Below are 26,050 nucleotides of genomic sequence, written 5' to 3'. Positions count from 1 at the left end.
GCCTCCACGTGATCCAGATAGCGACGTGACGTGACCACGCCCCACGCCCCGCCAGCGCCGACGGCTGCTCTGGAGTGGTATTACCGTCGGTATATGATATAATATAAACCAGCAAGATGGGCATCACAAAATAATTAAATGTAATTCAAAAGTAAATATATCTGGTGGAAGTTAATTTCTAGGGCTTTTCGCTTTTCGCTCGTATTTTTCTTAAAGCGGACCGCATGTTTACGACCGTTGTGATCGTTTTGCGGTAAAGAGCTGATATGGGTTTTTCACTTCCTGGTTACATCATAAACACAACCCGACCACTTCCTGGTTACCTGAATAAAAACAACCTGACCAGGAAGCTTCGGCGTTCACGAGTGAAGACCATCCACAGATTTATACACCGAGTTACTGTTTTTACCCACAGTATATAGTTATAACCTACAGAATAGCGACTATACCATAGAGCTTAGGGATAACACCCACTGAACGTAGTTAATGTCTACAGAATAGCGACTATACCATAGAGTTTATGGTTTAGATCTGCAGCACAAAGCTAAACCCTTACAGAACAGTGACAGAGAGTGTGTGATCCCATGGCTTCGAGGATTTCCTTCAGTCCGGGACATGTGGCGTTGGTGAAGGTAACTACTCTAACTATTATATGATAAATCAAGTGACTATGTAGGTACTCTGACCATCAGACTCATCGAGCCTAACCTGTCCATATAGTCAAATAGTAGTATAGTATAGTATAGTTCTGATATTGTATGGAGTATATCATTTGTCATAATCCTTAGCTGGATACGAAAATGGATTTTGAATTTGTTTAAAAGAGAAATGGAAGGTTTACCCTGCATCTGCCCATGCTGCAATACCAGATTATGGGTATTATATAAATACATACATACATACATACATACATACATTCAGTAAATGGTATTTACTATTGGATTATAATATTATGTACCCTTGGATTGACCCTCTCAAGATTATTCAAGATTATTGAACTCTTGAATTATTGGACTGTGATCACCCCACCACGCCCACTACTATTTTACATATATATATAACTATTTACAACGTTATATTATCACTCTCTTGTTATTTTTACAGTACCTGCACTGTAGAGGTGAGCTTAGAACACTGGAATTTTCTTGCCAGCAATGACGACTACTGCATGTTTGTTTCACACTTGACTTAATAAAGAACTTCAACGTGAACTTCAACTCAACCCAATAGCTGAATCCAAGATAAAGGTGTGAAAAAGATATGGTTATGAAATACAAAGTTATCATTAAGATAAACGAAACCAGATACAATAATGAAAAAGAAACATTTCTGAAAAAGATAGTCGCTATCTAAAGATACCGTTCTAAAAAAAATAAGGTGGAAAATGATGAATAATGATGAACACGCATATTGTGAACACGAAGTGTGTGTGTCTGTGTGTTTTCCAGGAGGATGTGGTGGCCCCTAGTGGCGCGGGGGTGCTGGTGACGGGGGCCTCGGGGCTGCTCGGTCGGGCGGTGCTGGCTGAGTTTCAGAAGGGGGGGTGGAGGGCCGTGGGGACAGCCTACAGTAGGGCCCGCGGCTCGTTACTGCGCTGTGACCTACTGGACGAGGAGGCTGTGAGGAGCCTGCTGCACCAGCACAAGGTCTGTCTGTCTGCCTGTCTGCTTGCCTGTCTGTCTACCTGTCTTTCGGTCTGCCGGTCTACCTGTCTGTTGGTCTGCCTGTCTACCTGTCTGCCGGTCTGCCTGTCTGTTGGTCTGCCTGTCTACCTGTCTGCCGGTCTGCCTGTCTGCCACTGCCTGTCTTTCTAACAGTCTAACAGATTTTGTCCCCAACAGTATGCATAGTCCCTATAGCCTATATATGTATTTATATCCATATATACATGTGTATGTATATATATATATATATATATATATATATACATATGTGCATGTGTATAGATGTAATGTATGTATTTAAAAGTGTATACATGTGTGTGATGGTGTTCAGCCAGATGTGATCGTCCACTGTGCGGCCGAGCGGAGACCAGATGTTGTGGAGCGCCACCCTGAGGCGGCGGAGAACCTCAACGTCCACGCCACCGGGGCGCTCGCCAAGGAAGCAGGTACGACGTCATATCCTCTGCCTGTGACGCTCCCTCCTGCGTTTTGATTGGCCGTGGTTCTCATGCGGTTCTCGTTGGCTGGTCGTGCAGCTGCAGCAGGTGTTGTCTTCCTGTACATCAGTACGGACTACGTGTTCGATGGGCGACGCCCCCCTTATGGAGAAGACGACGCCCCCAACCCTCTCAACCAATACGGACGCAGCAAGCTGGAGGGAGAGCGAGAGACATTCCGCCAATGCCCAGGTAGTCTCTCTCTCTCTCTCTCTCTCTCTCTCTCTCTCTCTCTCTCTCTCTCTCTCTCTCTCTCTCTCTCTCTCTCTCTCTCTCTCTCTCTCTCTCTCTCTCTCTCTCTCTCTCTCTCTCTCTCTCTCTATCTGTCTCGCTGTGTGTCTGTCTCTCTCTCTCTCTCTCTCTGTGTCGCTGTGTCTCTCTCTCTGTCTCTGTGTCTCTCTCTCTGTCTCTCTCTCTCTCTCTCTCTCTCTCTCTCTCTCTCTCTCTCTCTCTGTCTCTCTCCCCCCCCCTCTATGGGGAGGTGGAGAGAGGTCCGTGCTGGTGTATTTACTGTGTGTATTGTAGGCGCGGTGGTGCTCAGGGTCCCCGTCCTCTATGGGGAGGTGGAGAGCGTGTCAGAGAGTGCAGTGACTGTGCTGTGGCCAGGCGTGCAGCAGGGGGCAGCAGAGAGCTGCGTCCTGGACCACTGTCAGCAAAGGTTCCCTACCTACACCGGCGACGTAGCAGCAGTTTGTAGGAACATCGCAGAGCGACGCCTGCAGGTACTGTACTAGTACAGCCATTAATACTAATACAGGCATATATACTGCTAGTAATGCAGTTTACACTACTACAGGTAATGCACTAATAATTATACTAATACTACTACAGCTACTACTACTGGGTACAAGTTTCAATCACGTGTGTGTGTGTGTGTGTGTGTGTGTGTGTGTGTGTGTGTGTGTGTGTGTGTGTGTGTGTGTGTGTGTGTGTGTGTGTGTGTGTGTGTGTGTGTGTGTGTGTGTGTGTGTGTGTGTGTGTAGGATGCCTCTGTCCAGGGTATCTTCCACTTCTCCTCTAAGGAGCAGATGACCAAGTATCAGATGGCGGTCGCCATGGCAACGGCCTTTAACCTGCCCTCCACGCACCTCATACCAGTAAGTATTAAATATATGTATGTGCAGAAATTCCAGTAAATAATATAATATAAAAAATATATATATATAACATGAACACATCTCAGAACACATCTCATACCAGTAAATATAAAATATATGTATATTACACACACCTTTAACCAGTAAATATATAAACAAATATATATATATATATATTATACCATAGATAGATAGATAGATATTTGTATGTACTGTGGTAACCCGCCTTGGTGAGTGAACCGTCTTGTCCCAAACAGCACACGATTCTCTTAAGTTCTTAAGCCACAAAGGCACTTTTAATAATACAAAACAAGGATCTCTTACTTAAAAGAACAAAAAGATAATTGGAGGGTTCCACAGCCTGGTTCCGCTGGGTGGAACCACCACAGCCACAACGGCTGGTCTCTCCTCACACCCAAGCCAAGAGAGCCCTGAATGCACCTTCGAGCTGGCTATTTAAGGTCTGCTCTCCCACTGGCCATCAGGTGCTCTGCATCAACTTGATTGGCAAGGGCCGGGTTGCCACAGTACTTCTAAACTCCTTATCCCAGTAGTAAAGAGTAAATGTACCTCTCTGACTCTCTCTCTCACTCTCTCTCGCTCTCTCTAGCTGACCGAGGCACCACCCGGGGTCTCTCGCCCACAGAACGCTCAGCTGGACTGTTCCCGCCTCCAGCTGCTGGGTCTGGGCGTGGAGCCCCGCCCCTTCTCTGACACCATCACTTCCTGTCTCTGGCCCTTCCTCCCGGACAAACGCTGGAGACAGACCGTCTTTCACTGAGACAGCCAGAAGTGCACTGAATCAGCCATGTTGAAGATAGTTAAGATGTCAGAACTTCTCTAGCAGCTTCTGCATATGACTGCAGCTGATTTTGTCCCCTGAGGTCGGCTGACCTGGTCCCCAGAGGTCAGCTGACCTGGTTCCCAGAGGTCAGCTGACCTGGTTCCCCAGAGGTCAGCTGACCTTGTTCCCTGAGGTCAGCTGACCTGGTCCCCAGAGGTCAGCTGGTGCAGATGACAGCAGATTCACATTTTTAAACTGTAATGATTCTACACTGGATAATGATTAAGATGATGATGATGATGATAATAATAATAATAATAATAATAATAATAATAAAATGTGTGTGTAATATATAACTATGCTTGTTGCAAAAGTGTTTTATTGGAATAAACAGAAACACACAACTTTATAACACAGTTAAATGCTATCTACCAGGCTAACCTGACACAGCTACAGTACTAGTACTACTAAGAACTAATATAGTATCACCCTAAAGTACTACAGTACAGACATATTACCACAGTACTAATACTCACCGCAGTTAAACTGACTTAAACACAATTAATCAATTGAAAAAAAAAATGTACACGTGAGCGTCACAAAAACACGCAGGCAGACGCAGAAACAAATGCGCACGCATACGCAGACGCAACGCAGCGACGCCTCGGGACAAGCATCTCGAGGTCCAGACGCGCGGACGGCATCACTTCGGATCTCTTGGTAAGTTTCCCAACATTCGAAACTAACCCCCTCCCAAGTTTTTACCGATTTAACGGAGCTGTGTATAACTAATTTCGTCTCGATATAAACTGCTTCACATTTAATTATCATTATAATAATCATCCGAAGGAACAACCACATAACTCATTTATTTCTTAAACTTTTCTCGTGTTTCTCCCGTTTTTTTTTCGTTTAACTATTTATATAAAATAGTTTAGTTGTATTACTCTAGTATAGAGTCTTACCATATATTCCAGAAGTTTCGTTTTGCTACTCTAGTATAAAGTCTTATAATAAAATACAGTATAGTTATGAAGCGCTAGTAGCCTTATATTATAATACCTGAGTTATGTTGTAGTTATATCCTATTTATTCTTAACAATACTGTGTAACAATAAGTGTTTGTTGATGGTGGTTTATGTGGATCAGAAATGCATTTGGTTTTGCACGTGAATACAGAGGTATGCATCCCTGAATGTGTGAATGTGTCTGTGTCTGTGTCTGTGTGTGTGTGTGTGTGTGTGTGTGTGTGTGTAGAATGGTATGTGTAATTGAGGCTGATCGAATTTCTAATACTTTCATACTTATACCTTTCCACGTTTTGGAATACTTTTCTTATGTTCTGGAATACTTTATGTTCTAGAGAATACATTTACGATTACCTTCCCTGAGTTATACTTTCCTACATGTAACATTAATGATTTTTCCACACATGGAAAGACTGTGTATGTTTGTTAATGCCGTTTGGACAACACTTGATTTTGATAAAGCTCACATTCTCAGCAATGTTTATAAAGCATCACCATGACAGCAGAACCCTGTTAGAGTCTTGAGAATGGAGTGCTTGTTGACATACAGATGGACTCTGTCTCGCTGTCTTGTGACTATGTGTGTGTGTGTGTGTGTGTGTGTGTGTGTCTGTGTGTGTCTGTGTGTTTTGTGTACAGAATATATCTGAAATCTATCGCCCAACAAGGAGGACAGAAGAAATAGGTGTGTTGTAAATGTATTTTTTTGATCAAGAGAAACAACGACAGCAACCCTTCTTCCACCAATCAAATCTCCTGATGAGCAGTGACCCCGCCCCCCCATATGGCCCCGCCCCTCCATATGGGCCCCCTGGGGTACCTCCAGGTATTCCACATGTACATGTCACTTCCTGTTTGTCTCTAGTGGCCACTCCTATCATTGCGTATTTTCCTAGTCTCCTCTCCTACTGTCCTCTCCTTGTCTCCTCTCCTTGTGTCCTTATGACCTCTCTCTCTCTTCTGGTTTTCAGGAGGCATGCCTCTAGGTCCGGCGTTTCCTGGGCCACCCTACCAGGTAGTCAAATGAATACTTTAAACACGTCTGTAATCCGTTCTTCACCTTTGTCTTCTCCTGGTCTGGAGCCTTCTCTTAGCATCTCTTGACTTGCGATGAAATACAAAGACATACATTTCATGAAATGCAATGTTCTGAAAGTGAAGTAAAATAAGGCACACTTTAAGGTCTGCTTTCCTTATGGTCAGGAATACGCCAACCAGGGCTACTCCCCCTACCAAGGTAGCCACGCCCCCTACCATGGCAGCCCTGCTCCTTTCCAGGGGAGCCCCGCCTCCTATCAAGGTAGCCCCGCCCCCTATACGGGCAGCCACGCCCCCTTTCAGCCTGGATGGGAGGGCACCAAGGTTTCCCAGTATCAACAACCATCATCAAACCCAAGTAGGTCAAAGTTCACTCAAACCACAACTCACTATTTAACACTGGACACCTTCACATAGATCTACAATTACCCCTTAATCCTTATTCACACCATACCATAACCGACACTCTACCATAATCCTAATCTATACTCTACCATAATCCTAATCTACACTCTACCATAACCCTAATTTATACTCTACCATAACCCTAATCTACACTCTCCCATAACCCTAATCTACACTCTCCCATAACCCTAATCTACACTCTACCATACCATAACCAACACTCTACCATAATCACTGTACCATAACCCTAACCAACACACTACCACAATCTTAATATACCGTAAAACGAATCTACACTACCATAATCCTAACCTACAACTCTATACCTAGATTCCTAATCATCCATACCTAATATCTTCTCCATCCACCTCCACCTCAATGCTGTCGGGTTTCATTTGATTTCAGTTTACATGGTTGGATCAGGCGGGCATCGGTCAGGAAGAGGCGGAGTCACAAAGATGGAGGCGTGTCTTGGAGCATGTTGGACTGCCATCTGCTGCTGTTGTCTGTTGGACATGTTCAGATAGGACGACACTTCCCACAATGCATCAGCCAACATAGAAACTCAAGATAGCTTAATGTTAAATTTGTTGAAGTTATATTATACAACAGTTTAATTTATATTATATTGCAAAGCTTTAATACATTAATGTTGTCAGTGAATGTTGAAGGAATGTTTTTTGTTACCAATAAATTGTGATTATGCTGTTTGATGGTAATATCTGGCCCCAGATCAATTGATTATTATTATTATACTGGTTATACAGGGCTGGATATACTGGTTTAGATAAGGGCTGGTTATGGAGAGGGCATTTAACAGTAAGATCAACTGGAGCCATCAGACATGTTACCATGGCAACCTCACTTTATTCCAGTAAAACAGGACAACATGCAGCAGAGGTACAACAAATACTCAAACTGAAGGCATCTCATTGAATATTGGCATCCATATATCCATAGATATATGGGGTTAGAAGGATAGCAGATATGATACATAGATATATATCATGCACCTATATAGACATATGATGCATAGATATATCTATAAAGATATGATTATATTTCGAGTGTCTTGTAGCGCGTCGGTCAGCCCTGTGTCCCATCTTCTATCTGGGCGGGGCTAGTGTCAGAATCCTCCGTACAGGGGGAGGAGCTAGCATCAGGCTCCTCCCCCTGTTGGGAGGGGCTAGTTTCAGACTCCTCCTCTTGACACGTGGGGCTAGCCTCCGGCTCCTCCTCCTCCTGTTGGGAGGAGCTAGCATCCATCTCCTCCCCCTGGTGGGAGGTGCTTGTTTCAAGCTCCTCCCCTTGTTGGGAGGGGCTAGTTTCAGACTCCTCCTCTTGACACGTGGGGCTAGCCTCCGGCTCCTCCTCCTGTTGGGAGGAGCTAGCATCCTTCTCCTCCCCCTGGTGGGAGGTGCTTGTTTCAAGCTCCTCCTCTTGTTGGGAGGAGCTAGCATCCGTCTCCTCCCCCTGGTGGGAGGTGCTTGTTTCAAGCTCCTCCCCTTGTTGGGAGGGGCTAGCCTCAGGCTCCTCCCCCTGGTAGAGGATATCTTCGGGAACGGGGGCTGGAGGACAGAATTCCTCCCCAGGAAGAATCTTCTGGAAGATCAGCTCAGCCTGACGGAAACACTCAACATGTTATCAACATGGGGGGGGGGGGGGAGGGTTACCGTGGTGATGGTCACCGTGGCGATGGTTACCTGGGAAATGGCGCCGTCGTGTCCCAGGGAGCCGTCCGGTCCGAGGCAGACGGACACGTTGGGGGGCAGCTCGCCGACCTCCGACTCCAGACCCTCCGACATGTTGAAATATAAACACCACAGCACCTCTGGGCGCGGCTCTATAGATACACACATAGAGATACACACAAACACACACACACATATATATATGTATATAGATATATATATTGTGGCAACTTGCTCCCCACCAGGGGGAACCGTGGGCTAGTGGTGGACGGTGTGTACCGCCGCCATCCACTAGCCGGCGGCAGTGAGCACATCTTCACTCAACGCAATCAGCCCGATGGGGAACACCTGGCCGGAGGGTGGAAAAGACCGGGCAGACATCTTAAAAGCAGACCGGGAACTCAACCCAGGGAGAAGCAGGAACGACGACCCAGCAGAAGGCCGACGATACATCGTTCTACTCGAGTCTCTCGGAGGCCATAGTATAGTTGATGTGTTACCTGTTTTCTACCTTACTTGTGAATAAACGCAGAATACGGCTTTATTTGAAACCTCTGCGTGGTACTTGCCGTGAGACCTTTTGACTCTTGTGGACCGGGTTACCACAATATACACTATGTAATAATATAGGGCTGGTTATAATGGTTGTAAGGCTGGTTATTTCTCCTTATTAAAGATATAGATCCATATATCTATAGAGCTATATATTTATAAAGAGAGGGGGATGGAGCTGGTGGATAGGTTACCATGGTGATCAGAGTCAGGTGTCCGGAACAGTCTGTTGACCACGGGCGACAGGTCCTCGAAGGCCGAGCCGAGTGACTGACAGGTGAGATGGACGAGATCTAAGGTGACCACGAGAAAAGAGTTCTCAGCCTCAACTGTACACACACACACGTGTATACACACACACACACACACCTGTATACAAAAACCTCTACACACACACGTATGTACAGCTGCAAACACATTTCTTTAGACACACCCCCCCCTATAAACTCAGGTATACATGAACTCCTCCTTGATACAAATTGGTGGCTGTCAGACGCGGTGCAGTCAGGAGAAAGCACTCATGTGGATCTGTTCAGACGGCTGTATAAAACCACACTTGTTGTCACAAGACCGCACAAGACTGCTCCATTATGTGGAAGGGCTGTGAGTCTCCCTGGGAGAGTCATGTGATTTACGTGGTCCTGGTATGCAGGTCATGTGACTTACGTGTTCCTGGTATGCAGGTCATGTGACTTACGTGTTCCTGGTATGCAGGTCATGCTGGACGGACAGAGCTCCACCATTCGGACTGGGGACTCTGAAGGAATGGTTACTATGGAAACCTGGAGAATAAAGGCATATGAAACACGAAATGTCGTTATCCAAATCACATGGGCGCGTCTCCTAGTCCCTCCCTCCTCGTCTCCTAGTTCCTTCACTCTCTCATCTACCTGTTGCTCGGCCTCAGTGGGCAAAATGGATCCATCAGTGATCAGAACGGCTCTGGAGACACATCTGGAAAACACATTAACCAGTTTACTAACAGATTAACCAGATTACTGACAGATTTACCAGATAACTGACAGATTAACCAGATTATTTACAGATTAACAACATTGCTACCCATTACAGATTAACCCGATTGCTAACAGATTAACCACATTACTAACAGATTAACCAGAACATTGACAGATTAACATGGGCTGACCCATGATTGACTTTAGACCGTCCAACTGCTGTTTATCACAGCACAATTTGACCAATCACCCACCTGGTGGGCGGGGCATTCTGGGTAAAACAGCCCTCTTCCAACACCACATGGCTGCAGCTGATTCGCTGCCCCGTGCTGTCAATTACTGCCTTGCACCTGAGGAAGAGGCCATAGATAGATGAGTGACATTGATTTTGTTAAGTCAATTAATAACAATAGTACAAATAATAACAGTAACAATCATAATAGCAAAAGTAGAACTGTGTGTTTATGTATCCTGTTCTGCTCAAGATCCATGATGTTTACATTACAGTGATGGAAAAGCTCAATAAAAATACAGAAGATGGAGCCATTTATTTTGGTTAATAGAGCGAAACGTACGGAACCAGAATACCACCGTAGGCTATTGTTCCGGACAGTGAGTTTTGGGGACTGTTTCACCCCTCATATATATAGATTTATAGATATATATATAGAGATAGAGATAAGTATTCCATGATTACCTGCTGCTGCCCTTGTCTACCACCAGAGCATGGACCGAATGTCTGAGGCAGTAGATCCCACCGAATACTGCACACATCCTGCCAAATACACAGCAGGGTTAGTACCAGTGCTGCACACAGCCTGCCAAATACACAGCAGGGTTAGTACCAGTGCTGCACACATCCTGCCAAATAAACAGCAGGGTTAGTACCAGTGCTGCTCACATCCTGCCAAATCTCCCTCTTATGTTGTGTGCCCTTACACACTTCAGAATAGTACTTAGCATCTTGTAGCGTCTTATCCTAGCTAGCTTTGTTGTAAATGGGGAATGGGTTAACCTAGCAATTGTAGGTGCTTGGCACTTCTATGAACACCCTTACTGTGCCGACAGCGAAAAGTCGCTTTGGATAAAAGCGTCTGCTGAATGCCCCAAATGTAAATGTAAATGTACTAGTACTCCTACCAGACCTCCTATCAGTACTAGTACTCTACTCCTACCAGAACTCCTATCAGTACTAGTACTCTACTCCTGCCAGAACTCCTATCAGTACTAGTACTCTACTCCTACCAGAACTCCTATCAGTACTAGTACTCTACTCCTACCAGAACTCCTATCAGTACTAGTACTCTACTCCTACCAGAACTCCTATCAGTACTAGTACTCTACTCCTACCAGTGCTCCTACCAGTACTCCTACCAGTTATCCTTACCTGCAGAAGCACTGGGGGATCTCTCCCAGGCCGTAGAGAGGGAACAGGAAAGGGGTGTTTCCATAGCGACCGAGGCATTTCAGGAAGTGCCGTGTTGCCACCAGGGCCGCGGCCGTTGGCGTGTCCGGCGTTGTCATGGCGATGGAGTGAATCAGGAAGTGCTGAAGGTTCTCAGACAGCTTGTGGTGCTGAAGGAACTCCAAATACGGTCGTTCAGCAAAGTCTAAGACACACATGATATAAACACACACAAAAACACACACATGATATAAAGACACTCACAAATGATATAAACACACACACATACACACAACACACGCAGTCTAAAAGGCACACATTATGCACACACATACTATGTAAGACATACATGATATATTATTATATGCCTGATATAAAACCTATAAAAGAGAGGGAGTACCCTGGTAGAGGAGGGGCGTGTCCTGGTCAAGACAGGACGTCAGGAAGCGCATCAACATCCTCTTTTCCACCACAGAGAGCAGCTTACTGGAGAACACATCGGACCTACTGCAGGGAACCTACACACACACACACACACACACACACACACACACACACACACACACACACACACACACACACACACACACACACACACACACACACACACACACACACACACACGGTTAGTTAGGGTGAAGGGTAATTTAGGGATAAGTCAGGAGAAGGAGACTGGGCTTGTGTTTACCTGTTCTATGTTTCCATGGCGACAGGTCAGGATGCGGGTGACGTTCTTGAACTCTGCGTAGCGACTGACATTGGATTTGATGAGGAGGTCGATGAGGGAGCCACGGGAATACAAGAGCTGGCCACAAACACACAGGTCATGTAGATGTCACATAAGAGGTACAAGACATCATGTAGAGGTCATGTAGACAGTAACAGTAAGTATAAGGTAATGAATCTGCTGGTAATAAATAAGGTAATGAATGAAGTAATGTATGAGGTAATGAATAAAGTCATGTATGAGGTAATGAATGAGGTAATGTTAAAGGTAATTCTACCTTTGACACCAAGTCGATGTTGAAGCGTCGCCCCTCCTTCAGCAGGTCAGCGTAGGTTAGCCTCTTCTTGCTCTTCTCTGATTGGCTCTGATCAGGACAAGGGGGTGTGGTTTATAATATTATTATTCATTCTCTCTCTCTCTTTCTCTATATCGCTCTCCCTCTCTCTCTCTCTCTACCTGTTGTGCTGGAGGGTTTATCTCGTCCTTCACCTCAGACTCTGAATGGGAGGAGAAAGACTGTCAGGCTGCGGTTAAAACAGCACACTTGTTTATGTTTACACTAGGTTGTAAAGTAGATATGTACGTAGCACAGTGTAGCGTTAATAGTACAGCAGACAGACGTAGAGACGTCAGCAGACAGACAAACCACTAGGGGGAGCTCCTTCCTCCTGCGTCTCTCCGGCTGGAGTCTGGTCGGCTCCGCCCTCTTCACCTTCCTCTTCCTTTGCCTCTTCCTCCAAGGGGCTCGGGGGGATTTGCTCCTCTTCTTCACTAAAACGAAAACATTCACTTCATAATTGCTACCTTGCAACAAGGAGGCGTGTTACCTAGCAACAAGGAGACGTGTTTACCTGGTGTAGTTGAAAACCTGGAGGTTGGTAACTTGGGAGACATCTCCTGTCGTCAGGCCGACCAAGTCTTCTCCTTCCTCCAACTGACTCGACCAATCGTGCTCTTCGTTGGCGGTAATCTAACACACACACACACACACACACACCTAATTAAGATGGTGGAAGGTGTAAACAGGTCTAAATTACGTGTTAACAGGTCTAAATTAGATCTAGATGAAGGTGTGTGTGTGTGTGTGTGTAGGAGCTAAACTCACTTTATTTTGCTCTTCTATCCAGGAGAGGAGGCCATTAAATGTGAAACTCGCCCACTTCCCAGCATAGTAACTCCTCCTGCAAATATACACATTACTACACTGAATACACCGTATAAGAGTAAATACCCAGTGCTACAGTAAACACACAAGATACCACAATAAATACAACGTGTACTACAGTAAATACACGCCAATACAGTCACTCATTCTGCAGTAATAAATACTTCCTTCTCCTGCAGTACAAATACATACAGTACTGGGGTAAATGACACACAGCAGTATTACAGAAGTACCTGTCAAGATGAAGAACTCTTTGGCCGACTCTAGAGCACGCCGCCGCCACCACAGACTCTACAAGGCCTGCATGGACATGGACACAGACACACACACACACACACACACACACACACACACACACACACACACACACACATTTATATACATACATACATACATACATACATAAGAAACCAATAGTTTAAAATAATAAAAGAATGGTTTAAAGGCTGGATAAGACGAGCAAAGAAATGCCACAAGGGATTTTAAATAGTTTTAAAAAGTGTAATATGTATAATCAGTCATTTTGACCATACATACGAGACCTACTATACATAATTGATGTACTAATAACAAACCAGTCGGGCCAGCACCGCCCATCTCTCGCCCAACGCAGCAAACCTTACTGGCACTACAACCAACATCATCTAAATACGGACTAGCAGGAGGAAAGGACAACATCCGATAACGAGGAGCTCAAATAAATGAATACCAAATGCAGACATTACTTTGATGAACTGGTCCCAGTGAGGACAGCCAGCCTTTGCTTGTGGTAAACACAGCAACATTTGTCACATTAAATACACCGATACGGTTTATTTAATGTCTGCGGTCAGTCTGATGGAGCAGACACACTTACAGAGGGACCCTGTAACATTATTTACATTATTTAACTCATTGTTTTCTACCTGTTCCTAGGATGACGACGTCAAATTCAGAAGGTAAATGTTCGGACGCCATGTTGGTAGTCGAGGCGTAAGGAAGTCATGTGACGAAACGAAACTCACTGACGAGACTTCAGCGAGAGTGACGCGGACCTAATCTCGCGAGGCTAATATCAAGGCGCATCATCCTTAAAAAAACATGACAATCACTTTGAGCTATATCTCTCTAACCCCTTACCCCTAACTTAATGAACCGTATTTAAACTATCAAACCCTAACCCCTACCTGCTCCTTAATGACCCGTATTTAAACTGTCTCACCCTTACCCCTACCTGCTCCTTAATGACCTGTCTCTGTACTGTCTAACCCTTACCTGCTCCTCAATGACCTGCATCTTTACTGTCTAACCCCTACCTGCTCCTCAATGACCTGTCTCTGTACTGTCTAACCCCTACCTGCTCCTTAATGACTTGTCTCTGTACTGTCCAACCCCTACCTGCTCCTTAATGACCTGTCTCTGTACTGTCTAACCCCTACCTGCTCCTTAATGACCTGTCTCTGTACTGTCTAACCCCTACCTGCTCCTCAATGACCTGTCTCTGTACTGTCTAACCCCTACCTGCTCCTTAATGACCTGTCTCTGTACTGTCTAACCCCTACCTGCTCCTTAATGACCTGTCTCTGTACTGTCTAACCCCTACCTGCTCCTTAATGACCGGTCTCTGTACTGTCTAACCCCTACCTGCTCCTTAATGACTTGTCTCTATACTGTCCAACCCCTACCTGCTCCTTAATGACCCGTCTCTGTACTGTCTAACCCTTACCTGAAACTTTATGATCTGTCTCTGTACTGTCTAACCCCTACCCGCTCCTTAATGACCAACAGGATGTGACAGATTGTGTTTTTAAATGTTTTATTTGAGATATGAAGAACAATTAAACAACAACATCATCCTATCAGAATATAATAATAATCCTCATCATGGTTCGTACCTTCACTGAAACGTCACATATCAGAGAAGTGTGTGTGTGTTTATGTATGTATGTATGTGTATGTGTGTGTAAGTGTGTGTCCTGTGACGTAACCACATTACATCACAGGTCAGGTCTGATACAGGTCCATACTGTTCCTCAGTATTTGGGTCGCTTCACGTTCACCCTGTGGAAATAAAAACAAATGTTTATCTCTTCTGGTCACTGGAGGTTTATGATTCAGACAGCTGTTTGTCTAGTTGCTAGGAAACTACTCACCCATCAGACTCCTGCTTCTTTCTCTTCTCGATAATCTGATCAAAGGAACCAAAATAGATTATTAATTTCACACACAGATCAATAATGACACATACACACACAGGAAGTGAGGAACGTTGGAGAGAGGGAGGAAGCGAGCGAGGAGAGAGTTGTGATTGGTCCTCACCGCGCTGATCTTCTTCCACTGTCGGTCTAGCTCCGCCTTCTCGTTGGTCTCCTTGAAGCGTCTGGTCTTCCGGCCCTCGGACATCTTGATTCCATACTGGAAGGCCGCCCTGCAGACCAAACAACCATCAGCTAGCCTCTCCTCTAGCATTTCCTCTAGCACCTAGCCGTGGCATGTACTAATAGCATGCCAGTGTTAGGAGTATTCTATTGTTAGTAACTACTGCTAATATCATGCTAGTGTTAGTAGCATTTCAGTTCTAATATAATGCTAGTGTTGGTAGCATTTCAGTTCTAATATCATGCTAGGGTTAGTAGCATTGCAGTGCTAATAGCATTGCGGTGCTAATATCATGCTAGTGTTAGTAGCGTTGCAGTGCATGGAGGACGTACTTGGGAAGAGCCTCTTTGTTGTTCATATAATCTGAATATTCCTCCTGAGTGTCGAAGTCCCAGCGACCCAACGGGCCCTTCTTGTTGCCCTGGGGAAAAGAGAGAAAGAACGGGATAAGGAACTAGACTCCCATACACATGTAGCGCAGCAAAGGACTACACAGCCGACATACACTGGTAGTACCATGTGAATGAAGGAGTGAAGTAAGGTGAATGAATAAATACATTGGTAGGAACATATGCATAACAATACACAGTCCTGCAGACACTATACATCTGCTCTCTCCCAATTGGTTTAGCTTCCGTGACAAGACGCATGATGGGCTGTGCAGTCACCTGGTCCATCTTGCTGTAGTCCACTTCCTCGTCACTGTCCACAGCCAGGTCGTCCATACTGCAGAAAGAACCACATTACATCACAGGTCAGGTCTGTCCATACTGAGGCAGAACCACATCACACCATGGTGAGGAGCAGAGTGAGAGGATGATGGAGAGAGGTTGAGTGAGAGGGTGATGGGGAGAGGTTGAGTGAGAGGGTGATGGGGAGAGTTGAGTGAGAGGGTGATGGGGAGAGTTGAGTGAGAGGGTGATGGTGGGTGAGAGGGGGACGATAAGAGGATGATGATGAGAGTGTGATGATGAGAGGGTAATCTTAGTGAGATATTGATGGTGAGAGGGTGTTGGTGAGATTGAATGAGGGGGTGAAAGGGTGATGGTGAGAGTGACAGGGTGATGGTGAGTCAGAGGGTGAGTCTTACGTGGCGGGGTAACACTCTGCGTAGGAGTTTGACATCCCAAAGAAATCTCCAAGATGCTCTTTCCCAGCCTCCCTTCTGTTCCCTGCAGTGCTGGCAGTCAAGGAGAAACTACTTCACTAGACCCTTAGCATCAATAGACACATAGCGACATCATAGCGACATCACTACGCACATAGCGACATCACTAGACACATAGCGACATCAATAGACACATAGTAACATTACTGGACCATTAGCGACATCACTAGACACTCAATGACGTCACCTAATCCTAAAATACTATGAAACACAATAACTTTACTACAGAATAGGAAGACAAAAGGATATGTTTCCTGGCTCTGCCATTGGCTCCCTGCTGCTCCAGCAAACTTCTCATTAATCATCTTGATCTGATCAGTGACTGAGCTGGGACCTGAAACAAAGAGAGAGACACACAGAGACAGTGAGACAGACAGACAGACATAGAGGTTATAACGGGTTTTAAGACACTTCATGTGTTAATAACTGTTAGTAACATAGTTACCTGTCTCCAACTCCAGAACCTGTAGGGAGACAGAACAGACACACACATTAGTAGCGGTATCAACACATGTGATGATATAAACACTGGTCCCTTTATTAACATGAGATGATGATTGAGGGTCCAAACCTCCTGGTCGTCAGCGAGAGGTTTCTCAAAGTAGCTCTGTCTCCTCTGATCCTCCTCTGCCTCCCGCACTCTCTCCCGCTCTCGCTCCCTCTCCCGCTCCCTCTCCCTCTCTCTGTAGCGCTCCTTCTCCTTGGCAGCAGCCTTAGAGGCTGAGGCTGTGGCTGCTGAGGGGATGTAGTCTCCGACGTCCTCGAAGATACTGAAGAGGAAACACATCCTTAATGTACTGACCAGGACACACATCCTTAAGGTACTGAAGAGGACACACATCCTTAATATACTGACCAGAACACACATCCTCAAGGTACTGACCCAGAAAACACACACATACATCCTTAATGAACTGACCCAGAAAAGACACACACACACACACACATCCTTAATATACTGACCCAGAACCCACCCCCCCCCCCCCCCCCCCCACACACACACACACACACACTTAAGGTAGTGACCCAAACACACACACACCCTTAATGAATTGACCCAGAAACGAACACGCACACACATCCTTAATATACAGACCCAGAACACAGAAGGGGACAGAAAGACGTACCTGATGTCTGCTTCGGCAGCCTTCTTCTCATCCAGTTTCCCTGCTGACAGACGAGCATCGTGTGAAACGGGTTTATACATACATATATACATACATATATAGTTTATACAACCTCCTAACCCTTACCATAGCCACCCCTGATCTGGGTGAACTCTAATCTGGGTGAACCGGGCCTTTCACTTTACTTTCGCTTCATATTTGTTTCGAAAAATCATGTTACTTGAGGCGGGGATCTCTAAACGGCTTAATGTAGTGGTACTAGGAGTAGTGATACTAGGAGAGGTGGTACTATGAGTGGTACCTTTGTCCTTCTTCTTGATCTTCTTGTGCCTCGTCCCCTGTCTCAGGTAGGACAGGATCTGGGTCAGCTTGGAGATCACGATGTCGTTAGTGGTGAGAGTGGTCTGAGCCTGGAGGGAGAGAGAGACAAGATCAATGCTTTACACATGTTGAGTTCCTCTAGAGATAAAACATACACATAGAGACAGAGAGAGAGACAGAGACACACAGAGACGGAGAGAGAGACCCATATATATACATATATATATATATATACACATCCACAAACGAACCTCCATGCTGGGACAGTCGGCCTTGCTGCGTATCAGGGTGGTGGGGATGTCTGTGTCTGCGTACTCGTCGTCCAGGTCCACCACGTAGGCCATGCGCCCTGGGAGGAACAGCTCGTTCCTCTCCACGATGCGCGAGCGGAACACCGTCCGGTACACGTTCCTACCTGGAACAGGAAGACAGTACTACTGGTACTACTGCCAGACACTTCCTAGTACTAGCACTGCTGCAAAACACTTATAGTACTGGTACTACTGCAATAGGACTAATAACACAAGAACTAGTAGTGATACTCACCGAGACGAGTTTTAAACTCCATCTTCTCCTCTACTTCTACGTCTTTCCTGAGGACACAAACAAAAAAAAACATGAATACAGACACACACACACCTCTACTGAAACTATGACCTTTCCATAGTTCTGGGAACACCGAGGACCAGGGGAGCCAGTTGCCATGGCAAAACACACTTACTTGACTTCTTTCTGGACTTTCTCCATCAGGTCCTCTTCTTCCTTCTCCTTACTGGTGATTTCAGCCCTGACCTAGTGACACATTTGAACACAATCGCAACATATTAACTCTTTCCCTTCTGTTGTTGCACAGTAATAACCATATTAAACGTACTGTTACGGTTGGAAAACTAGAAACTGTTAACAACGGTATTATCAAAATGAGTTAGAACAGTGGTAGCCACTGTAGTACACAGTAACATCAGTAGCGACCAGTAACAACAGCAGTAAGGGCGGTGTCACTACCTTCTGCAGCAGGGCGAAGTCGAGGCCCTTCACCAAGTGAGTGTGCTCCATGTCACCTCCCAAGAACTTGGACTCCTGGATCACCTGGCGACGCTTCTCTGCTGCCGACTTATCCCTGCACAAACACACATACAGTTGTACTTTGTCCCCCGCAGAAGGGCTATATATTTATTGCAATACTCACGCCTCAGCAGTAGGTACTACAGGGCTGTAGTAATACTGATGGTATTACTCGTAGTACAAATAGTATTAGTAGTACTCACGCCTCGGCAGTCGGTCCGACCGCGCGGTAGTTGGCGGTGGTGCTGATGAGCTCCGTCTCCTCGTAGTCCTTGTTGACTCCGTCTCTCCTCTCGCGGGCTCGGTCTCTGTACTTCTCTGCCAACTCCCTCTCTCTCTCCACTTCCTGCTGTCGTAGCTTAGCATAGTAGCTACAAAACAACAACAACATAGCTTAGCCTGGTAGCTACAAAACCAAATAGCTTAGGGGGACATACCACCGGACCCTCAAAACACCTCACTGCTAGTTACTAATAAATAAAACACACAGGCTTCTAATATTGAATCATTAGTATTACACATAATAAAAATGATTATGCATGCTTATCATTATATCATTAAGTCTCACCTCTTTTTCTTCCTCCTCCGAGCTGCAGGATCCTCATCCTCATTGTAATCCTTTGGCATTCTGGGGAAACAGACCGTGATCTTAGATGGCCGGCCAATCAGCTGTCAGTATAGTAGCAGTACAGACTAGAGTTGCATGTGACATTTTGTCCCCCAATAGTTTGCACCAAGTGACACATATGAATAGTCAGTCTTCATCTGTGTTTCATAGTTCATGTGCGTCACATCCACATAGAGCCACTGGCCACACACTTCTTTACCTGCTGGTTACTGGTGTAGAGCTAGAGGGATACACTTCTAAACAGCCATGGTAATCCGTTGTTAACATTTTGAAACGCATCAGGGTTCATTGGGTTGTAGCTAGGCTACTTATTAGGAGTAGTGGTATTGATTAGGATCGGTACTATTAACCGGAGACTCACTCATGTGGCCGAGACTTGGAAGGTGGGGCCGATGAGGGGGCGGACCTCGGTGTCATCAGCAGCTTCCTGAAGTCGTCATTGGTCAGTTTAGACCTGAGGAGAAAAATGGTTAATATCCCGTCTCTGTACTGTCTAACCCCTACCTGCTCTGTATTGACCTGTCTCTGTACTGTCTAACCCCTACCTGCTCCTTAATGACCTGTCTCTGTACTGTCTAACCCCTACCTGCTCCTTAATGACCCGTCTCTGTAAAGTCTATCCCCTACCTGCTCCTTGATGACCTGTCCCTGTACTGTCTAACTCATACCTGCTCCTTGATGACCTGTATCTGTATTGTCTAACCCCTACCTGCTCCGTAATGACCCGTCTCTGTAACGTCTATCCCCTACCTGCTCCTTGATGACCTGTCTCTGTACTGTCTAACCCTGATAGAGCCCCCCTGCTCCTTCATGAACCTATTAACTCACTGCATAGCAGACGTGTGGTCCTCCATCTCGTGGCCCTCCGGGGCCAGTGGGTTGGAGTAGGTCTCGGCTGAGGAGAGAGAAAAGGTTGTGTTATGATCACTACTGACCTCTGACCTGTTTAAACTCACTGCTCTCATGGAGTGCAGGCTTATTTATTTATTAATAAGCCGCCTATTCAATCTGCTGAATTAGACATGCCATGTTCAAAAAGTTGATTAAAAAAAAGAATTGGATTGTACAGTAAATGGTGTATACAATCAGGACACTGACAGTCCGTCTTATACCTTATTGTCCGCATTTTGAGACGTTTGGAAAATCATAGACTAGCAAATAAGAAGCCACTGCAATCCGCTTATCGGATTCTAAACAATCAATCAGACTTAATCAGATTTGATTCTGTGTAAAATCAGTGTGATTCGTGACTACAGTCATTATGGTGGACCGGAAAATATCATCATCAAAATATCATATCATCACCCAACTAGGAACTGATGCTCGTAGTGCGTACAGTAGATACAGCAGGCAGCCAAATACATACTTCTAGTGATATGCATCATATGCAATCCTAATAATACGTATTTAACAGGACCACAATCTCACTTCTAGTAATCACTACTAGTAATATGTATCATGTATTCGTTCATAGTAAGCATGTTACATGACCACAAGAATACTTCTAGTAATTTCTTAGTCTTAGTAATTTGCATCATGTATAATATCACAGTACGCATTTTAGATTAACGTAACAACAACAGTGGCTAGTACTGTTCTAGATGTAGCTTCTACTATGCTCAGATTGTTGTGCTAGCATTAGCTGCTAGTATGATGCTAGGTCTGTGCTAGCATTAGGCGCTAGGAACGACGCAGATGGAGGTCTTACATTCAGGCATCGTGGCGAAGTGGACGTCACTCCCAGCTAGAATGAAGAAGTGTGTTGGTCCAACTCTGCCGATGGATCAGTTCAACACGCAGGCTGCAACGGAGTTTAAAACCAGGGTAGCTCTTCTGGGACCATAGACTGGTTTGGTGCGTACAGCACCGGAACCGGAAACAGCTAAAAAGCCCCCCCCCCCCCTCTCTCTCTCTCTCTCTCTCTCTCTCCCTCTATACTGTATCAGTTTAACCATTGTTATTGTCATCTAAAATACTATGAGAAAAAAAAATATGAGAAGAAGCCTAGTAATTTATTATAGTACTATTTATTATTTCACATGATACATATAACTGATTAAAACGCTTGTTGCTGCATGTGTTTGTATAAATTTAGTATAGTATCAACCCTGACTCTACTCCATTATATTTATAAGACAAAAATTATTGAGATTAAATCCCTAAAGATCCCTTTCCTCAAGTTCAATGGCACTGCTTTTTGTATGGAACCTTCCAGTAAACCATAATAATAATTTAGTGACGATTACAAACACATATTTTATACAGTCTATTCTGAAAGAATATGTGGATGACTAATTCTCAAATGAATTGTTCCTTCATCTGAAACTTCTGTGTTTAAATACTAATCTAAAAATTCCTACAATGAACAGGTGTTGTGTTACTGAACCACAGAAGAAGGAGATCAGCTGTACATACACGTTTATTATGGTCAATTTAATATTCACAACATAGACACTGGTCCTGGACTGGGACCACCGCAGCCCTCAGGGTTTGGACTGCGCCAGCGTCTCCAACACTTTAGCTACTTGGTCGGCGTTCATGTTGTCCAGAGCGACACTCTGCTCTTTTCCAAATTCTGCAGAGAATCAGAACAGGAATCAGAATTCGCTGCCAACACGGACCAGGAATTTGTCTTGGTGTTGGTGCAAACAAGAACAACAAACTAGTAGGATGCAGTAAGAAAGCAAGCCATAGGTACTGCAAGCCAAGAAACATAAATATACAAATATTTACAATAAGAAAACCATATGTCAAATATATAAGGATTATGTAAAGATGAAAGAATATGTACAGTACACATCAGATTTTAAACGAAGGTTGTACAAAGAGAAAGACATTTGAATGATGTCAACCATTTGAATGTGCTGCACATCCGTGTACACATGAAGAAACATCCATCCAAACTCTTAAGAATCCAGTTGGTGTAAACCAGGAGAGAATATAGCATGACCCCTTCATACGCAGGTATCCCCAAGACACACACACACACACACACACACACAAGACAGAGACAGAGACAGAGAGACAGAGCGAGACATGTACCGAGAGACACAGAGAAAGAGAGAAAGAAACAGAGACAGAGCAAGAGAAAGACACAGAGACAGAGCGAGAGAAAGAGAGAAAGACACAGAAACCAAGCGACAGAGAGACAAACCCAGAATATAAGAGAGAGAGCGAGACTCACCATATCTGCCCCAGAGTCTCGCCTGGATGCCCGAACATTCCCGGATCAGAATCGGGAACTCAGGGTTGGCGCGCTTCAGACTCACATAGTGGTTCTCCACAAAATCCCTACACACAAACACACAAGTACATTGACACATCGTTATCAAATAAAATATAAATATTTTGTTATAGGCAGTTCTTTCCCTCACTAACCAACATCAGTGGTAACCCTCGCCAGAGTTTTGGGTCACAAATGTGGTTTAATCCTCTTATGACTGATACATAAAATAGAATCATAAGTCTCATAGTCTCATAGTTATCAGTCTCCAGATGCGGGTATTAAAAATGAAAGGTGTTCCCAATAGTGTGCAATAAACTGGATGATCAAACTATCATTCTCGTGTTTACACCACATTTACATAACTAATATTTCCCAACGCTGTGCAGTTGTTACATTGCATTATATACGAATATTATTAATGTAAATAGCAGTGATTGTGCATTAAATATGACTTTGAGTCATGTTACTAGTTGTTATATTGCATTATATATGACTATGAGTCTCCTCATCTGAAGGTTAATCAACAACACTGGCTATGCTAGTTAGCTTAGCAGGCTAGTGAGTATAAATCAGGCCGTTTTCAGACCGAGGTGCTCCATCTGTGGTCGGATCTGTGGTTACCTGGCGCCCTGACTCGCCGCGGAGGTTTGGCAGAGATGAAGACGAACTTCCCTCAGGTTTCTGGACAGATTGGAGCCGATGGCTCTGACTGCGGCGGCCGCCATGTTGACTGATGTTCTTCTTCTACGTCTCGGTTTAATGTCAGCCTACAACGCCGCCTGGCGTATTTCTGCCACCCACTGGTTTGGAGGTCAGTACTATGGAATTTCATAAATTAAAATCAAGGCCAGTATCTGGGTCCAGTACCAGTATCATATAGCTAGTCATAAATAAAGAGATGCAGATAGCAAACTTTTTCAATTTATTCACATGAGTAAATATTTGAATCAAATGTCCATGGTGCTTATGGACCGGGACCAGGACCAAGACCTGACCACACCCCCAATGCAATATGTGCCAGTATGACGTCCGCGTGTGTGTGTGTGTGTGTGTGTGTGTGTGTGTGTGTGTGTGTACTAGTGTGTGGATGTGTGTGTCTGTGTATATACTAGTGTGTCTGTATGTGTACGTGTGTGTATGTGTGTGTGTGTGTGCGTGTACTAGTGTGTGTGCATGTGTGTGTACTAGTGTGTGTATGTGTGTGTCTGTGTATATACTAGTGTGTCTATATGTGTACGTGTGTATGTGTGTGTGTGTGTGTGTGTGTATGTATACTAGTGTGTGTGTGTGTGTGTGTGTGTGTGTGTGTGTGTGTGTGTGTGTGTGTGTGTGTGTGTACTAGTGTGTGTGTGTGTGTGTATGTGTGTGTGTGCGTACTAGTGTGTGTATGTGTGTGTGTGTGTGTGTGTGTGTGTGTGTGTGTGTGTGTGTGTGTGTGTGTGCGTGTGTGTGTGTACTAGTGTGTGTGTGTGTGTGTGTGTGTGTAGGCCTACTACTGTGTGTGTGTGTGTGTGTGTGTGTGTGCGTGTCTGTGTGTATACTAGTGTGTGTGTGTACTAGTGTGTGTATGTGTGTGTGTGTGTGTGTGTGTGTGTACTAGTATGTGTGTACTTGTGTGTGTGTGTGTGTGTGTGTGTGTGTGTGTGTGTGTGTGTGTGTGTGTGCGGGCGTGTGTGTACTAGTGTGTATGTGCACGGGCGTGTGTGTGTGTGTGTGTGTGTCTACTAGTGTACTAGTGTGTGTGTATGCGGGCATGCCGGGCGGGGCTGGCTCTCCTCAGCACCTCCCTCCTGCGCTTCTCGTTGAGGAGCTGCTGGATGCGTCTGTTCTGTATTCTCACCCGGCCCCGCCCTTCCCGCGGCGACGACACCTCGTCCACCGCGTTGCTGAAGGAGGGGGGCGGGGCCCTGGCGCTCACGGTCCGGGTGGGCGTGGTCACAGTGGGCGTGGTCAGAGTGCTATGTTCCTGTGTCGCTGTGCCGACGGCTGACGCGGTCGGGACACTGGTGGTGGTTAGCGTGGCGCCCCCGCCGGTTACCACGGTGACCACGTCGGTGACCACGTCGGTGACCACGGCCGCTCTGTTAGTGGTGGGGCCGGCGGTGGAGGTGGAGGTGGTGGTGACGGTGGAGGGGACGGTGGTGGTGGTGGTGACGGTGGAGGTGGAGGTGGTGGTGATGGTGGTGGTGGAGGTGGAGGTGGAGGGGACGGTGGTGGTGGTGGTGACGGTGGAGGTGGAGGTGGAGGGGACGGTGGGAGCTGAGGACCCCTCTGAAGAATCCTCATAGTCCTCAAAGTCCACGTAGACAAAGTCCTGGCTGCCGCTGCCTCCGGTGGTCCGGGGCGGAGCAGCGGTGGTAGTGGGGGGAGGGGCGGATGGTGACCACTTCCTGTCGGGATTAAGGGACGGATCTGGCGGATATGACCTGGACACAATGATGTCACTGTTACAGTCTGTCCTTCATCACAGCTACAGTCTGTCCTCTATCACAGCTACAGTCTGTCCTCTATCACAGCTACAGTCTGTCCTCTATCATAGCTACAGTCTGTCCTCTATCACAGCTACAGTCTGTCCTGTATCACAGCTACAGTCTGTCCTGTATCACAGCTACAGTCTGTCCTCTATCACAGCTACAGTCTGTCCTGTATCACAGCTACAGTCTGTCTTGTATCACAGCTACAGTCTGTCCTTTATCACAGCTACAGTCTGTCCGTTATCACATGATGAGCCACGCACTGACCTGGACATGTTTCCATGACTGGTGAAGTTGCCATGACTACAAGACTTGCAACACATCTGTCTATATTTGGGCATGGAACAGTAACGACTCAACACCTGGAGGCGACAGAAGGCCGACTGGTCTCCACGGCAACGCTGCCCTAGACAGACAGACAGACACACACACACACACACACACACACACACACACACACACACACAAACACAAACACACACACAAACACATATGATGAGGAGGAGAGAGAGGAGAGACAGAAGATGGAGTGGGTAGAGGGGAAGACGATGAGAGGGGAGAGGAGAGGAGGAGGAGGTGCAGGAGGAGGTTACTGGTGAGGAGCGGAGGAGCAGAAGACTGAGGAGATCTGGAAATCCACTGGACGATAGATGTATTCTTGTCACCTGCAGGGG

At 45.6% G+C, this 26,050-nt stretch overlaps 6 protein-coding genes across 7 annotated transcripts in view; 2 read left to right on the top strand and 4 right to left on the bottom strand.

Moving 5' to 3' along the window:
- The first annotated feature begins 351 nt into the window (after nucleotides 1-351).
- Nucleotides 352-4,301, top strand: mat2b (methionine adenosyltransferase 2 non-catalytic beta subunit methionine). Its single transcript, XM_084474010.1, has 7 exons — nucleotides 352-632; nucleotides 1,449-1,646; nucleotides 1,996-2,110; nucleotides 2,201-2,353; nucleotides 2,687-2,883; nucleotides 3,145-3,258; nucleotides 3,869-4,301. Exons 1-7 carry the CDS (start codon nucleotides 585-587, stop codon nucleotides 4,037-4,039), a joined length of 996 nt encoding a protein of 331 aa, XP_084330136.1. The 5' UTR covers nucleotides 352-584; the 3' UTR covers nucleotides 4,040-4,301.
- A 404-nt stretch (nucleotides 4,302-4,705) lies between these two features.
- On the top strand, nucleotides 4,706-7,077 carry LOC311354802 (uncharacterized protein). Its single transcript, XM_084474659.1, has 5 exons — nucleotides 4,706-4,762; nucleotides 5,710-5,896; nucleotides 6,042-6,085; nucleotides 6,274-6,466; nucleotides 6,919-7,077. The coding sequence occupies exons 2-5, from the start codon at nucleotides 5,767-5,769 to the stop codon at nucleotides 7,038-7,040; spliced, it is 489 nt and encodes a 162-aa protein (XP_084330785.1). The 5' UTR covers nucleotides 4,706-4,762; nucleotides 5,710-5,766; the 3' UTR covers nucleotides 7,041-7,077.
- A 298-nt stretch (nucleotides 7,078-7,375) lies between these two features.
- On the bottom strand, nucleotides 7,376-13,975 carry chm (CHM Rab escort protein). Its single transcript, XM_084474742.1, has 17 exons — nucleotides 13,915-13,975; nucleotides 13,243-13,309; nucleotides 12,950-13,025; nucleotides 12,696-12,814; nucleotides 12,491-12,615; nucleotides 12,301-12,341; nucleotides 12,122-12,208; nucleotides 11,806-11,922; nucleotides 11,518-11,635; nucleotides 11,100-11,322; nucleotides 10,410-10,487; nucleotides 9,967-10,062; nucleotides 9,647-9,710; nucleotides 9,454-9,538; nucleotides 8,951-9,049; nucleotides 8,217-8,356; nucleotides 7,376-8,133 (listed from the first exon to the last, which is right to left on the bottom strand). The coding sequence occupies exons 1-17, from the start codon at nucleotides 13,964-13,966 to the stop codon at nucleotides 7,600-7,602; spliced, it is 2,121 nt and encodes a 706-aa protein (XP_084330868.1). The 5' UTR covers nucleotides 13,967-13,975; the 3' UTR covers nucleotides 7,376-7,599.
- An 838-nt stretch (nucleotides 13,976-14,813) lies between these two features.
- On the bottom strand, nucleotides 14,814-21,539 carry ik (IK cytokine). Of its 2 annotated transcripts, none has more exons than XM_084474584.1 (20): nucleotides 21,385-21,539; nucleotides 20,505-20,571; nucleotides 20,038-20,130; nucleotides 19,617-19,676; nucleotides 19,252-19,419; nucleotides 18,989-19,103; nucleotides 18,705-18,775; nucleotides 18,530-18,576; nucleotides 18,235-18,398; nucleotides 17,964-18,072; nucleotides 17,663-17,702; nucleotides 17,107-17,305; nucleotides 16,981-16,999; nucleotides 16,787-16,869; nucleotides 16,458-16,546; nucleotides 16,036-16,093; nucleotides 15,700-15,788; nucleotides 15,308-15,416; nucleotides 15,142-15,176; nucleotides 14,814-15,049 (listed from the first exon to the last, which is right to left on the bottom strand). In XM_084474584.1, the coding sequence occupies exons 1-20, from the start codon at nucleotides 21,392-21,394 to the stop codon at nucleotides 15,022-15,024; spliced, it is 1,653 nt and encodes a 550-aa protein (XP_084330710.1). In that variant the 5' UTR covers nucleotides 21,395-21,539; the 3' UTR covers nucleotides 14,814-15,021. The 2 variants fall into 2 exon arrangements, with proteins under 2 accessions (XP_084330710.1, XP_084330709.1); XM_084474583.1 differs by having other exon boundaries at nucleotides 14,816-15,049; nucleotides 17,663-17,705.
- A 538-nt stretch (nucleotides 21,540-22,077) lies between these two features.
- ndufa2 (NADH:ubiquinone oxidoreductase subunit A2) lies at nucleotides 22,078-23,655 on the bottom strand. The gene is made up of 3 exons (XM_084474606.1): nucleotides 23,524-23,655; nucleotides 22,861-22,967; nucleotides 22,078-22,251 (listed from the first exon to the last, which is right to left on the bottom strand). Exons 1-3 carry the CDS (start codon nucleotides 23,625-23,627, stop codon nucleotides 22,160-22,162), a joined length of 303 nt encoding a protein of 100 aa, XP_084330732.1. The 5' UTR covers nucleotides 23,628-23,655; the 3' UTR covers nucleotides 22,078-22,159.
- An 871-nt stretch (nucleotides 23,656-24,526) lies between these two features.
- Nucleotides 24,527-26,050, bottom strand: part of adamts2a (ADAM metallopeptidase with thrombospondin type 1 motif, 2a) — a 13,201-nt gene continuing 11,677 nt past the window's right edge. The window contains exons 23-25 of the mRNA XM_084474417.1: nucleotides 25,970-26,041; nucleotides 25,644-25,782; nucleotides 24,527-25,328 (exon numbers count right to left, since the gene is read on the bottom strand). Of these exons, the coding sequence (XP_084330543.1) occupies nucleotides 24,635-25,328; nucleotides 25,644-25,782; nucleotides 25,970-26,041 (905 nt within the window). The 3' untranslated portion in view covers nucleotides 24,527-24,634. The remainder of the gene's footprint in view (nucleotides 25,329-25,643; nucleotides 25,783-25,969; nucleotides 26,042-26,050) is intronic.

The sequence above is a fragment of the Micromesistius poutassou genome (assembly GCF_964030765.1).
Source record: "Micromesistius poutassou genome assembly, chromosome: 10".
Classification (NCBI taxonomy): Eukaryota; Metazoa; Chordata; class Actinopteri; order Gadiformes; family Gadidae; genus Micromesistius; species Micromesistius poutassou.
This window is presented reverse-complemented; position numbering and strand designations above follow the sequence as displayed.

Coding starts and splice junctions, on each gene's coding strand:
- chm (XM_084474742.1), bottom strand. CDS start 13,966: ATGGCGTCCGAACATTTACCTTCTGAATTTGACGTCGTCATCCTAGGA. Junction 10,063..10,409: donor GTAGACAAGGGCAGCAGCAG/GTAATCATGGAA, acceptor CCTCTTCCTCAG/GTGCAAGGCAGTAATTGACA. Junction 9,050..9,453: donor GACCTGCATACCAGGAACAC/GTAAGTCACATG, acceptor TGGTCACCTTAG/ATCTCGTCCATCTCACCTGT.
- ik (XM_084474583.1), bottom strand. Junction 18,577..18,704: donor AAAGTCCAGAAAGAAGTCAA/GTAAGTGTGTTT, acceptor TTGTGTCCTCAG/GAAAGACGTAGAAGTAGAGG. Junction 16,547..16,786: donor GCCAATGGCAGAGCCAGGAA/ACATATCCTTTT, acceptor TTGACTGCCAGC/ACTGCAGGGAACAGAAGGGA.
- mat2b (XM_084474010.1), top strand. CDS start 585: ATGGCTTCGAGGATTTCCTTCAGTCCGGGACATGTGGCGTTGGTGAAG. Junction 2,884..3,144: donor TCGCAGAGCGACGCCTGCAG/GTACTGTACTAG, acceptor GTGTGTGTGTAG/GATGCCTCTGTCCAGGGTAT. Junction 3,259..3,868: donor CCTCCACGCACCTCATACCA/GTAAGTATTAAA, acceptor CGCTCTCTCTAG/CTGACCGAGGCACCACCCGG.
- ndufa2 (XM_084474606.1), bottom strand. CDS start 23,627: ATGGCGGCCGCCGCAGTCAGAGCCATCGGCTCCAATCTGTCCAGAAAC. Junction 22,968..23,523: donor GCGGCGAGTCAGGGCGCCAG/GTAACCACAGAT, acceptor GTTTGTGTGTAG/GGATTTTGTGGAGAACCACT. Junction 22,252..22,860: donor GAGACTCTGGGGCAGATATG/GTGAGTCTCGCT, acceptor GATTCTCTGCAG/AATTTGGAAAAGAGCAGAGT.
- LOC311354802 (XM_084474659.1), top strand. CDS start 5,767: ATGTATTTTTTTGATCAAGAGAAACAACGACAGCAACCCTTCTTCCAC. Junction 5,897..6,041: donor GCCCCCTGGGGTACCTCCAG/GTATTCCACATG, acceptor TCTGGTTTTCAG/GAGGCATGCCTCTAGGTCCG. Junction 6,467..6,918: donor ACAACCATCATCAAACCCAA/GTAGGTCAAAGT, acceptor ATTTGATTTCAG/TTTACATGGTTGGATCAGGC.